Source organism: Ursus americanus, chromosome 26 (assembly GCF_024610735.1).
Source record: "Ursus americanus isolate L20-20 chromosome 26, mUrsAme1.1.p, whole genome shotgun sequence".
In the NCBI taxonomy this organism is placed as follows: domain Eukaryota; kingdom Metazoa; phylum Chordata; class Mammalia; order Carnivora; family Ursidae; genus Ursus; species Ursus americanus.
In genome coordinates this window covers 43,235,284-43,248,190 of record NC_142152.1, presented here as the reverse complement: position 1 = coordinate 43,248,190, position 12,907 = coordinate 43,235,284, and the positions used below count along the sequence as shown (strand labels likewise).

The 12,907-nt window shown below is 57.1% G+C and overlaps 1 protein-coding gene across 4 annotated transcripts in view; it reads left to right on the top strand.

Annotated features, from left to right (window-relative positions):
* The window catches only part of CDC42BPB (CDC42 binding protein kinase beta), a 102,245-nt gene extending 91,238 nt beyond the window's left edge, over positions 1–11,007 (top strand). The window contains exons 29-37 of one of the 4 annotated variants that reach the window (XM_087856238.1): positions 4–66; positions 1,204–1,800; positions 4,504–4,601; positions 4,683–4,767; positions 4,862–4,979; positions 5,094–5,190; positions 5,649–5,754; positions 5,840–5,910; positions 10,735–11,007. In XM_087856238.1, the coding sequence (XP_087712364.1) occupies positions 4–66; positions 1,204–1,800; positions 4,504–4,601; positions 4,683–4,767; positions 4,862–4,979; positions 5,094–5,190; positions 5,649–5,754; positions 5,840–5,910; positions 10,735–10,866 (1,367 nt within the window). In that variant the 3' untranslated portion in view covers positions 10,867–11,007. Of the gene's footprint in view, positions 1–3; positions 67–1,203; positions 1,801–4,503; positions 4,602–4,682; positions 4,768–4,861; positions 4,980–5,093; positions 5,212–5,648; positions 5,755–5,839; positions 5,911–10,734 lie in introns of those variants that run through there. The other 3 variants (XM_045777180.2, XR_015721897.1, XR_015721898.1) reach the window with 3 other exon arrangements.
* Positions 11,008–12,907: the final 1,900 nt, after the last annotated feature.

Genomic DNA, 12,907 nt, shown 5'->3' with positions numbered 1-12,907 from the left:
CAGATGGAGACAGGATCGTGGTTGGCCTGGAAGAAGGGCTCTATGTGATAGAAGTGACCCGCGACGGTGAGTGCACAGGAGCTGCTCTCCGTCCTCCCCAGTCCGAGCAGATGGGTGTGGGATGAGTAGCAGGAACCCGCACGAGCCAAGATGCATTCAGAGATGTGTGAATTACGTAAACGAAGGGAAAGGCAAACAGCTGAGAAATGTTATTTGCAGCAGACAAGACAGATGTTCAGCAGATGTCTGGGGTGTCCACTGGTGCCTCAGTCAGGGCAGGGCCCTACCCACAGGCTCAGCAGAGCACAAGACCAGCCAGCACCACGGGTGGGTGCTCACTGAGCTCGTCAAGGAGAGGACTGAAGAGGGAGTTGGAGGCAGGGAGAGCCTCCTAGAAGGAGAATCATGTACTGAATTCCTCTGAGGCCTTACTGAAACTTTCCTTCCTCTGCTTCAAAGTTTGACATTTCCTTCTTCTGGCAAGAAAATGCAAAGTATCCCATGTCTCCCCTCTTCACCACCCTGTGTCTCAGGAGAGAAATGGAAGGAAACTAGAACCGGCCTGGGCCCTGGGCCATGCTCTCGGCACGTCCCCCAGAAATAAGGAGCTGCTCCATGGTGGGCAGCGTTCCCTTCCTGCTGAGCCCTGTGTGAATGCGTGTCACCTCCCGGGGTGGCCACTGCTGGCCCGCGTCCAGGGCTGTTGGTCCCTCAGGTTCCAGACCAAGGGCTCTGCTCAGAGAGCTCTTAGTGCAGCTCCTAAACCAGTTAGGGTATTGGGGATGTTGGGTTAAATTGGGGGCGGGTGCTTTCGGAGAGTTTATCTGAGGATCCAGTGAGGTTGAAGACAGACCTTTGTTCCCCAGATGCAACCCAAGGGTTCTTGTCTTCAGGGATGAACTGGAAAGAGGTCCAGATCCACCCCCCGAGGCCACAGTGCACTCAGCATCTTCCAGCCGGGGGTGGGGGGGCTGGTAGCACGGAGGCAGAGGGAGGAGTGTGAGAATGGTGGCCCCTGGGGGCTTCTGAAGGGGGACGCTGCCCTGGCGTCTGCAGGACAGTGAGGTTGGCAGGGGTGGAGGCACATCCTAGAGCGTGTTCTAGAGCTGGCTGGCGGGGAAGGGAGCCGATGGGGAGGTTCCTGGCGCACTTGGGCAGATGCCCGTGAGCCGCTGTGAGATGCTGCTGTTCCCGTTCCCGCAGTGATCGTCCGTGTTGCTGACTACAAGAAAGTCTACCAGATCGAGCTTGCGCCCAAAGAGAAAGTCGCCGTCCTCCTCTGCGGCCGGAACCACCACGTCCATCTCTGTCCGTGGTCTGCTTTCGATGGGGCAGAAAGTAATGTCGACATCAAGCTTCCAGAAACAAAAGGCTGCCAGCTCATAGCGACCGCGACACTGAAGAAGAGCTCCTCCACCTGCCTGTTTGCGGCTGTGAAACGGCTGGTCCTTTGCTATGAGGTCCAGAGAACTAGGCCTTTCCACAGGAAGGTCAATGAAATTGTGGCCCCTGGCGCTGTGCAGTGGATGGCCGCGCTCAAGGACAAGCTCTGTGTTGGCTACCCTTCTGGGTTCTCTCTGCTGAGCCCCCAGGGGGACGGGCAGGCTCTAACCCTGGTAAATCCCAATGACCCCTCGCTTACGTTCCTCTCACAGCAGTCTTTTGATGCCCTTTGTGCTGTGGAGCTCAAAAGCGAGGAGTACCTGCTTTGCTTCAGCCACATGGGACTGTACGTGGACCCACAAGGTCGGAGGTCACGCATGCAGGAGCTCATGTGGCCTGCGGCGCCTGTTGCCTGTAGTATGTATATGTTTTTCTGTTGCCATATCCCTGTTGCTGCTCTTCACCTCGACAGTCAGCATGCATTCTAGTTTGCTTTGGTTTGTGTCTCAGTTCCCTTAGCTGAGCGGTTAGGAGGTGCCGGAGAGGCGGGCCCCGTGCATTTCTTCAAGAGAAGGTGTGGTCCGCATCTCGGGCCAGCTGAGGGGGCGGGGGGCTTCCCTCTAGCGCCAGCCTCTCTCGGAGCACCAGGGCTTTGCAGGGGCCTCTCAGCTGAAGAACCCTGAAGGGCATGATTTATAAACTCACACGGTAATAAAAACAAGGTAAAGGGTTTTGGTAGCCAGAAAAAAAATTCAGCTTCAGTGTGCAGGTTAAAGTTCCTGCTGGGACAGACATGTCCCTGGAAATGCTGGGAGCCACGTCCCTTTGTTTGCCTAGTTTCAGTGGCTTTCTGTGGAAGGGGGTCCCTGGACAGGAGTCTCTAAGGCCTGAGCCTGATGAGCCAGAGCCCCGAGTCGGCTCCGTGGGGCACTTCCCACTGTCTGTTGCTCTTAGCAGACTCTACGCCTCAGATCACCTGCTCGGTGTCTCCCGAGTTAGAGAAACAGCAGGTTGGACAAAGAGCAGGGAGTGATGAGACAGGCCACAGGGTACACGCTGATGTTGAGCTGATGGGGGAGGAGGGGTGGGGTGGGAGGTGGGGGTGGTATTTTCCTTAATTATCTAAAACGGTGACATTTTGTGTGCCTTGTTGCTGGCCACACCAAGCTGGCAGGTACCCAAGGGTGTAGGAACTGGGACGTCAGGCCCTTGGGATCCGCCGGCGTTCGGCTCTCTGGGCCTCTGCATGTTCCTTCATTCGGTCAGCCCTCAGCCAGGGCAGCAGACAGGCGGGCAGGCAGGTGGTGGCAGGCCAGGTCCCTTCCTTGCTGTGTCCCATCCTCCTCATGGGCAGCCTGGACAGGAGAAGCCTCAGAGCCACATGGCAACCCTGCCTCTCACGGTCTTTTCCTTCTGAACCCTGAGTTTTTGAAAAGTTTATTGTGGAAAGGTCACTAAGCGTGATGTTTTTGGCATCCTGGCTGTGTGGCTGGCGCACACACCTAGTGCTCCTGTGTTGGCCTTTCCAGTTCTCACTACTCCCTTGTGGCCTTTTTGCTCCCTTGTGCACAGTACAGATGCCAGATCTGTTTTAGAGCTGGCGAAAAATAAGTCACTAACGTTCAGGCTGGAGAAGTAAAACTCTGTTGCCTCCTCGTTCTACACCCGTGCTGAGCGTTCACATGTGTGCTCACCTGTGCCCAGTCACATAGGAAGGCGCAGTCAGTCCCACCTGGCCAAGGAGGACAGAGGGCCGCGCATGCGGCACCCGGTGGAGCCGGCTCCAACGCCCATCTCTCAGGCTCCCCAGCCCGTCCTCTTGCTCCTGGTGTTGATGTTTTAACTTACAGTTTTCTTTAGACTGGACGCCTCAGTTGATCACTTTTATCAGCAAGCCACACACACACAGATCTCTCCTTGGCTCCTTGCAAAGGAAGCCCCACGTGTTCCCAAGTAAGAGGAGCTGCCCCAGGGGCCTCTGTGTGGAGAACGGTCCTCTGAAAGTTACTTCAGAAAGTTTTTCTGCATGTCACTTCTGTGACGGGCTGCTGGCTAGTTCCGGCCACTTGGCCACTTCCTAAACCCTGTTTCATTTTCCAGTGTGTATTCAAAAGAGGGGCCGAGCGTGCAGTCCATTGGGAAGTTGACGGCAACACATCAGGAGAAGCCTTTCAAAGGCTCATGTTCAGTTAGTGATGCAGGGTGCGAGGGAGTTTAACTCAGCCCTGGAAGGCCGGAGGACCGGGGCCGAGCCGTGCCGTCCGCGGGGCTCTGTGCTTCCGCAGCGTGGCGCTGGGGACGCCACTGCACACCTCGAACCTGCCTCGCCATCCCTGGCAGGCCCTCTCCTGCGGCCTGCTCTCCTTCCCCCGGTTCAGATAGTCTTACTGCAGTTCTAAAGGTGGGGACTGTCCCCTTAAACTTTGAGTGCCAGATGGGCCGGTCCTTGGTGTGTACCCGTGCCCACCTGGCAGGGTCCCATCACTGAGGACCAGGAGGGATCGGCCCCCCCTGCTGCAGGGCTCAGCACAGGAAGCTGGGTGCTGGCCCGGGTGTGTTCCCACCGGCCTAGCAGAGGGCTGCCCGTGAACACCCCAAGGCCCAGTCTGAGAGCCAGCCAGTGGGTGAGTGGCGGGGGGGGCGGGGACGACCAGCAGGACTGTGGCCCCAGAGCTAGGCAGCAGGTTTGTGTGGAGATTGTAAGTATTTACTCAGAAACCTGACTTTCTGGCATCTCTTAAAGGACTTTGCCTCAAAAACAACGCCCGGGCCCTGCCTGTTTCAGATGCATTGAGCCCGAAGCAGTTGTTTCTGCAGTAATGGTATAAGGAAGCTACGTGAAAGGCTAACTTTTTACACGACCGCTCCTCAGCGTCTGCCCTGTGGTATCTGAAGTGATGCTCAGTTACAGAGGGGCCGGGAAGGGTTCGAACGTGCGGGCTGTGTGTGAACTGGCAGCGAAGGTTCTTTCTCGAGCGGGCATGTGGAAGTCCCTGCCCTTTGAGCCGGTCGTGAGCCCTAGGCTGAGCGCGGCGTGGCCGTGGGTGGCCCCTGCTGGAGCGCCCCGGCGGTGGGGCCAGGCGCGCGGGTCGCTCACCTCCTTCGCCCCGTGTGCACTAGGTTGCAGCCCCTCCCACGTCACGGTGTACAGCGAGTACGGCGTGGACGTGTTCGACGTGCGCACCATGGAGTGGGTGCAGACCATCGGCCTGCGCAGGGTAAGGCCCGGGGCGGGGCGGGCGGGCCAGCCTCCTGCCGGGGCAGCCTCGCCACTACCCTCCCTCTCCGCCTCCCCACAGATCCGGCCGCTCAACGCCGACGGCACCCTCAACCTGCTCAGCTGCGAGCCGCCGCGCCTCATCTACTTCAAGAGCAAGTTCGCGGGTGAGAGCGGGCGGCGGACGGAGCGGGGCGGGGCCCGCGTGGCACCTGCGGGAGGGCCGCCCGGAGCCACAGGGGTCGTCCCTCGTTCCCACAGGGACAGCCCTCAACGTGCCCGACACCTCCGATAACAGCAGGAAGCAGATGCTCCGGACCAGGAGCAAGAGGCGCTTTGTCTTCAAAGTGCCGGAGGAGGAGAGGCTGCAGCAGCGGCGGTGAGCGCGCCGTCCCTGGCCCGGCGACCTCGCGGCGGCGGGGGGGGGGGGGGGGGGGGGGGGGGAGTGGGGGGGCATATTTGTGAATCTCAAAAAATCTTTCCTTTCCCTCAGAGAGATGCTCAGAGACCCAGAACTGAGATCCAAAATGATATCCAACCCAACCAACTTCAACCACGTGGCCCACATGGGCCCGGGTGATGGAATGCAGGTGCTCATGGACTTGCCTCTGGTGAGCTCGTGGGGCGGGGCCGGGGGGAGGGGGGGCGGCGCCTCCCTGCCCGAGCTGGCCCCGCGGCTGCTCCCAGGGGCTGCGTGTGGATGTGCGTGTCTCTGAATGCCAGGGCATTTACACTCGTTTGGGGTCCGTGACCATTTCAGGCTGGTAGTATTTTATGAGGAAACTAGCTGTCAAAAATGGTTTCCCAGGAACATTTTCCTACAAGCAGGTAGCATACTTCTTTACTTAAAAACATGAGCTAGGATTTGACTCGGTCTACAGTTGTCATTCTCAATTCTTAGCTCAAAATGGGCCTGGCACCACTGTGCAGAGAGTGAGGTCCCAGGACCCCAGCTGTGTTCTTTGGTGCCCCACCTGCTGGGCCAGGGGTCAGCCTGCTCTCCCAGCCTGGGCGCCCGAGCCCGCTCACTGCCCTTCTCTCCACCCAGAGCGCCGTGCCCCCCTCCCAGGAGGAAAGGCCTGGCCCTGCTCCGCCCGGCCTGTCCCGGCAGCCTCCCCCCAGGAACAAGCCCTACATCTCATGGCCCTCGTCAGGTATCAAGGGTGTCTGAGGGTGAGGGCCTGGCCTGCTGGGGTTCTGGACTCTTCTCCCTAAGATGGCGGCTCTCCTTTTCCATAGGTGGGTCAGAGCCCGGAGTGGCTGTGCCTCTTAGGAGTATGTCCGACCCCGACCAGGACTTTGACAAAGAGGTAAGACCTGCCTCGTTCCACAGACCCCCCCCGAGCGTCTGCAGCTCCTCACGTGGAGGAGAATCAGAGTGGTGACAGCGGCTTTGCCCCACCTGGAACAGCCGCGTGGGGCCCAGTGGCCCGGGAAAGAGGGGCAGGGGTACACCTGCGTCACCACTGCAGAACGAAGAGCAGCCTGGGGAGTGCGGACCTGAGTGCTTCTCACCAGCGCCTCTGGAGCTCCCCACTCCTGACATTTCAGGCTGTGCCACAGGAGGGCTCGGACGGCACGGGCTCTGTGACCGTGCGCCTGTTGGGAGAAAGACGTGGATTCCCATTTCCGGGTAATGGCCTGAGCAGCACCACGTTCCTCAATCAGACCAAGGCCTCTGGAGCCAGGCCTCCTTCCAGGCTCTGCTCCCGAGGGCCCGGGCCCTCCAGGAGCTGGTGGCAGCCCTGAGCATGGCGGGCGGGGGCCATAAGCCTCCTGGGCACTGATCGGTAGGGGCCGCCCTGCCGAACGACTGAGAAATGAAAGCCTTCCCAAGAAAAGCCCAGCCAGCTTCTCCTTTCTAGACTCCTCTGTGTGCTTGTGCGTATCCGGATGTAACATGCTGGTAGCTGCATGCGTTTTAACGCACAGGGGGCCTGGTGCATCTTGGAGAGCCTTCCATGTCAGTCTCTCCCCGTTCCTCTGATGGCCATTCAGGATCGGGGCGTGCGGGGCCAGTGCGGCTCGGGTGTTCTTTGGGCCTTCCGGACCCTGCCATGGTGGGCGCATCCTTGTGCACGCTGAGGCACGTGTCGGTGAGAGAGGGGAGTGGGGACAGTGCGGGAGCCCGTGCTCGCCAGCCTTTGTGCGCTCGGGAGCCCGACCCCCTGCCCTGTGGCCCCCCGAGAACTCTGCCTGGGGCGGCACGGGGAGGCAAACACAGGTCTTTCTGCACGTGTTGCTCAGTCTCCGAGGTCCACGGTCATTCCAAACGTGGGCCATTTCTTCCTCCGGGGTCCGGCTGCACACCTTCGTCCCCTCCTTCCCTGACTCCCAGAAGCTCTGTTCTCACTGTGAACACGATATGTGGCAGGTACTAATTCTCACGCAGCCCAGTCTGTCTTTTTCAGCTGAGGTAAACAGACGTTCTGTGTAGTCTCTTCAGGAGTTTGGCGAGGTTTCCTTTCTGTGTGTCACGCTTTCGCGACTGTGAGAAAGAGTGCCCTGACTCTGCATGTTTGTAGGCAAGGACCTGAGCTGACGTATTTCGGAAGTGGATGGCACCCTGGCCCCATGCCATTTATTTCTCTCCAACTTGAAATGTTGTCTGTTTTATATAAAGTTAAACTCCTTTATTTGTTTCTCTTTCTGAACAGTCCGTCTACCAATGGATGGATTCTTTTCCTCTATCAGTGCCGCCTGTAGCAGACTGGGCAAAGCAAATCTTTTTGTTCCTCCTTTGTAACAGTTTTTTAGTTTTTATTTTCTGCAAATAAATTTTATTTTTTCTAAGTGTATTATAAGTCACATCTACACCCAGTGTGGGACTCGAACCCATGACCCTGGGATCAAGAGTCACATGCTCTTCCCACTGAGCCAGCCAGGCACCCCACTCCAAACGAATTTTAAAACCAGCTTGTTGGCTTCACAGTAAAAAGGTAAAAATTGTGTTGAGCTTTTCATTGGGATTACATTGAATTTGTAGATTAATTTGGGGGATATTTGTCATCTTGACCTTTCCTATGTGGGAATATCGAGTGTCTCTCCGTTGATGGTTCCCCTCCTACAGGTAGTGCATGTGTGTGGTAAGTTATTCTTAGGAATTTGAAGGTTTTTATTGCCGCTGTGAATGGACTGTAATCTTCCATTACATATCTGGTGGTTATTGCTGGTGTCTGTACGAGCTGGCGACTTTGGACTGTTCAGTGTCCAGCCACTTTGCTGAATTCTGATTAGCACTCGTGTTTGGTTGATGGCCTTGGAGTTCTGTCTCTTTGACCCTGGGAGGGGGTGGGGTGGGGGTGCAGAGATGGGTGTTGCCTCAGCGCACTGGCCGGGGCTCCCGAGAGCAGAGGTGTGGCCCGGCGACGCCACAGGCTCTGTGCCCCCGCCCGGACTCCAGTAAGACTCATGCCACCTGTCCGTTCTGGCTAAGGACGTGGTTTTCTCCTCCTAACTCAGGAAGAGCTTTTTCGGTAAGGAAGGGGGGATGAACATTCATCAGATGCTTTCATCAGAGGTTCCCCGGTGACCACCTTCCTGGGATTTCTCTCCAGCCTGTTCGTGTCAGAGTGGCCTTGCCTCCTGAGAGGAACTCGTGCTGTTCTTATTTCAAATAGATGGAGTCTGGGATCATTGTGTGGACAGTGTTTGTCAGTGAAGTTCGTGTCCTGTGCTGTCCTTGGCCGCCTTTGTCCTCAGAGCTGTGCTAGCCTGAACTCGGACTGGCGAAGTTTGCATCTTGTAGTAGCCATAACATATCCATTTTCTTTCCTGGAAGGGTCATAGAATGCCCTTAAACCTGCCTAGGACTGACGGCTCTAGAGGTAGGCCTTGGTTTTTTCTCCTATTACCTTTTTTCCCCTCAGCTGTGTATTTTGAAAATCTCAGACCTTCAGAAAAGTTGGAAGATTACTAGTGTGAACATCCCATGTGAGCTTTATCTAACCTACTTCTCCCTGTTTGGTTTGTGGGGGAAACCCAGCAGAGAGGAAGGGGCAACATCACAACAGCCCCTGATCCAGTTCTCCGCGGATCTCCTGAGGGCGCAGGTGTCTCCTCCCCGATCGCAGGGCTCACGTCCTGCCTCGGCATCCTGCCAGGGACCGTCCGTGCCCAGGGCCCAGCTGTTCTGAAACCAGAATCTGGTTAAGGCTCACACATTGCACCCTGTCGTCCTGGGTCTGGTCTGGGTCCAGCCTTTCTCTCTCCAATGACATTAAATTTGTTATGAAAAGTACAGTTTTTGTGCAAAGTGTCCCTCCGTCGAGGCTCGTCTGAGCAGCGACAGACCTTCGTGCTGTCTCTGTGGATTTACCTGTCCCGGACATTCCATATGAACAGAGGCGGATACTGCGCGGCCTTTTGTGTCTGGCCTGTTTGACTTAGCCTCAGGTCTTCCAGGTTGATCCGCATTCTAGCAGGGGTCAGTAGGTCGTTCCCTTCTGTTGCCAAACATTCCACCGTAGGGACGTACCGCATTTGACGTCCTCGTGATCCCCTGGTGGGCGTGGGGGCTGGATCCAGCTCTGAGGACACGCACGCGTGCGCGCCCGCCTTCGCGGGGGCGCCTGTGCTCACAGCTGGGTACGTACGGAGCAGCGGAACAGGTTTAGCTGTTTGAGGAACCATCCAGCTGCTCTCCACGACAGCTGTGTCATTTCACGCCCGCCAGCGAAGTGTGAGGGTGACGACTTCTCCATCTTGTCAACGCTTACTCTTCCTTTCCTTGTTTTTGGTGGTGGTGGTGGTGGTTTCTGTAACCGCCACCGTGGGGGGTGTGAAGTTCCTGTACCGCACTGGGGCTTTGTTGGGCATTTCCCTGATGACTGGTGAGGTTAAGCATCGTTTTCCTGTGCTTGTTGGCTATTTCTGTACCTTCGGAGAAATGTCTAGTTGTTTGCCTATTTTTGTAAATTGAGTTGTCTTTTGTTACTGGGTTGATGAGTACATTATGTCGTCTGGATACTCGACCCTGAAGTGACGCGCAAATATTTTCTCCCACTCTGTGCGTTGTGTTTTCACCTTTGTCATCATTTCCTTTGATGCTTCTAATTTGGGTGATACCCAATTTTTTTTCTTTTGTTGGTTGTGCTTTTGAGGTCATATCTAAGAATTCATTGCTGAACCCAAAGTCATGAAGACTTGTTCCTGTTTTCTTCTAAGAGTCTTAAGGTTTTAGCCTTCATATGTAGGTCACTGGTCTGCTTTGAGTTATTTTAAGGTGGAGATCCGACTTCAGTCTTCTGCATGCCGGATGCCCAGCACTGCTTTCCCTCGTTGAACAGTCTTGGCACCCTTGTCAAAAACCAGCCGCCCGTGGTTGTACAGACTGACTTCTAGGCTCAGTTCTGTCCCACTGGTCTCTGTGGCGACGCACGCCATCCCGTTGGGGGTACTGCTGCCTTTTAGTACATTTTGAAGGAGTAGGTTTGGGAAGTGTGGATCCTCCCAGTTTTTTTCCTAGTATTGTCTTGACTATTCTGGGCCCCTTGCAATTCCATATGAATTTGAGGACTGCCACTTCGCATTTCTGGAAAAAGCGCCATTAGAATTTCAGTAGGGACGGCATCGAGTCTGTGGATGGCTTCGGGGGAGTATTGCCGTCTTAACGCTGTTGGATCCTTCTGTCCGTGAACGTGAGATGTTCCGTTTATTTAGGCCATCTTTAACTTCTGTCAGCAATGCTCTCTGGTGTCAGCGTGCAGGTGTTTCACGTCTTCGGTTAAATTGATTCCAGTGTGGCACGTCCAGCAGTGGTGAGAGCAGGCGTCCTCGTTTGTGCCTTGTCCTCGCGGGAGATTGCGGATTGCGCCATTCAGTATGAAGTGAGCTGTGGATGTTTCATCGACACCCCTTGTCATGAAAGAGCTCCCTGACTGGTGTCTTCACTGTCGAGTTGCTCGTTCTTCTTTGTAACTATAATTACTGAGTTATTTGTGGGCTTCGGGTTGGGCTTTCATTGGTGATCTCAAGGACCCTGTGAAATGCTCAGAGAGAGTGTCGTCATAACCAGACGGGAGACTGCAGCTGCCCCATCTTCCCCCCGAGATGCCGGCGTCTGGCTGGCAGCGTACCCCGCACAGGCCCAGGGCGGTTGGTTCTTATGCTCTCCCCCTCCTTTGTGTTAACAGCCTGACTCTGATTCGACCAAACACTCAACTCCATCGAACAGCTCCAACCCCAGCGGCCCCCCCAGCCCCAACTCACCGCACAGGAGCCAGCTCCCCCTTGAAGGCCTGGAGCAGCCAGCCTACGACGCCTGAAGCCACCGGCCTCCCGCCTCACCACCACGGGACGGGGAGCTGGGCGTGGCCTCCATTGCCAGTGCCAAGACGGAGCCGACCCCCAGTGTTGTCCAAGGAAATGCAGACTCAATTTGTAGATATGAAGAAAAGTCTTTATTATAATAACGATCAGTTTTATGCCGCATGGTTGGTGGTGGGCCAGATCGCTCACCCGCGCCGCCATGGGACAGCACTGTTCCGTGTGCACGTAAAGGACCAGCACCCAGCCTCCCCCGCCCGGAACCGGCTGCGAAGGCGCGTGGGGCCCTGCGGCCGCTGGCCTCCTCGCCAGCAAGCCCTGCACAGCTCTGCCGTGGCCTCCATGACAAGCCTGTTCCTTGAAACTTCCCTAGGACCTTAGGAGAATCGTAGGAAGTTGTGTTTCAGTCCCAGTGTCACTAGAATCTTAAAGACAGGAAAGCGGAGGTGAGTCGGTGGCCTTTCTATTCACTTAGCCATTACAGTCAGCTGCAGACCTCCTGCCGACCTTGCAGCCATGGCCAGAGGCCCCCGGTGAGCGACCCCTGCCCTGGGTCCCGTGTGTGTGTGCCCGGTCACAGCCATCAAGTGTCACCTGTCTCGCTACTGTGAAGTCCAAGCGCTGGCACAGCTGCAGCCGGGCCGGGGGCCTGCCAGGTGACAGGAGGCCGGCACCCCCGGAGCCCCGCCGCGGGCGCCAGGACGCCCTGCCCGCCCCGCCCCTGCATGGAGCCCTGTGATTAGTGCCCGTATGCATCACGTAGACTCGCCCGACACACTCCTGCACATTGGCTCTGCCCGTGGATTTACCCCCCCTTCCTTGCTGCTGTGTTGAGTAATCAGGTTTGTGGCCTGTCCGTGAAAGGCCTGGGATTAACCGGCCAGCAGACGTCGCTTGTCTTCGGCCCAGGACAGGCTCTCCCTGCTCTCCCGCTGGTCGACGTTCTTGGCGTCGCTGTTTAAGACGTGCACTTACCTTGAGTCGGCACTGAGTGACGTGGGCACCGCGGCCTGCCTGTGCGTGTCACACACCCAGCACCTGCTGCCCACACCCCCCCACCCCGGGCCTTCTGCTGGGGCTGGCACCTGCTGGGGGTTCTGGTTTTTACTTTTTTAATGTAAGTCTGAGTCTTTGTAATTATTGAATCGTGAGAACATTTTTGAACAATTTACCTGCCAATAAAGCAGAAGACAGCAGTTTTAAAGCTCTCAGTGGTTTGTCTGAATGTGATGACTTGTCACCTTGGTGTGTGTCTCCGTGGTGCCCTGTGCTGGAAGCTCCTCCTCGGAAGGCAGTGGGGAGCTGCCTTGTCTGCAGGCGCGGTCTTAGTCATCTGCTGGCCGGGGGGGGGGGGGCTGCAAAAAGCACCTGTCTCCACGTGGCAGGAGCTGGTTTCCAGAGTAGGAATCTGGCCCTCCAAGTCTATGATGGGGTTCCTCCTGGGGGGACACGCTGACAATGGTAGGCAGGGGTGGGCTTGGGCCACTGGGGGGAGAAAGGGGCCACCTGGCCGGGTGCTCCCGCCGGGCCTCCAGGTAGCCAGCCACAGCAGTTGGGTTGGAATTTCAACCTGAGAGAAGTAGGAGCCTTCAGGGGCCACGGGCAGGGCCAGGGGACACCCATGAGACCCTGCAAGGCCGAGCAAGAGCCCCAGGAGAGAAGCCGCAGAGGAGAGGTTCCCGTCTGTGCGTTTGCCTGGAGCAGCAGGGGGACCCTGTCCACCCAGTAGCACGGTGGCCCCTTAGCGGCCCTAGAGGACGACATGGGGCAGGCCAGAGTCATCAGGAGCCAAAGGAACCCCGGACGGAGCGGGCAACCGCCCCTGATGGCCTAATTTTACCCCAGACCCCAACATGTGCTTGGTAACACGCGGCACCTGCCTGAGCCGGTGCTGTGAGGCTACAAAGGACCGAGAGCAGCCCGCCCAGCCCGTGGTGGGGATGCTCGGGAGCTGTCTGCTGGGCGCCCCTCCGCCCGCTCGGCCGTGCGTGGCCCACATCCCGTCTGCTCCCCTCGCCCTGGCACGTCACGCCACCCCCG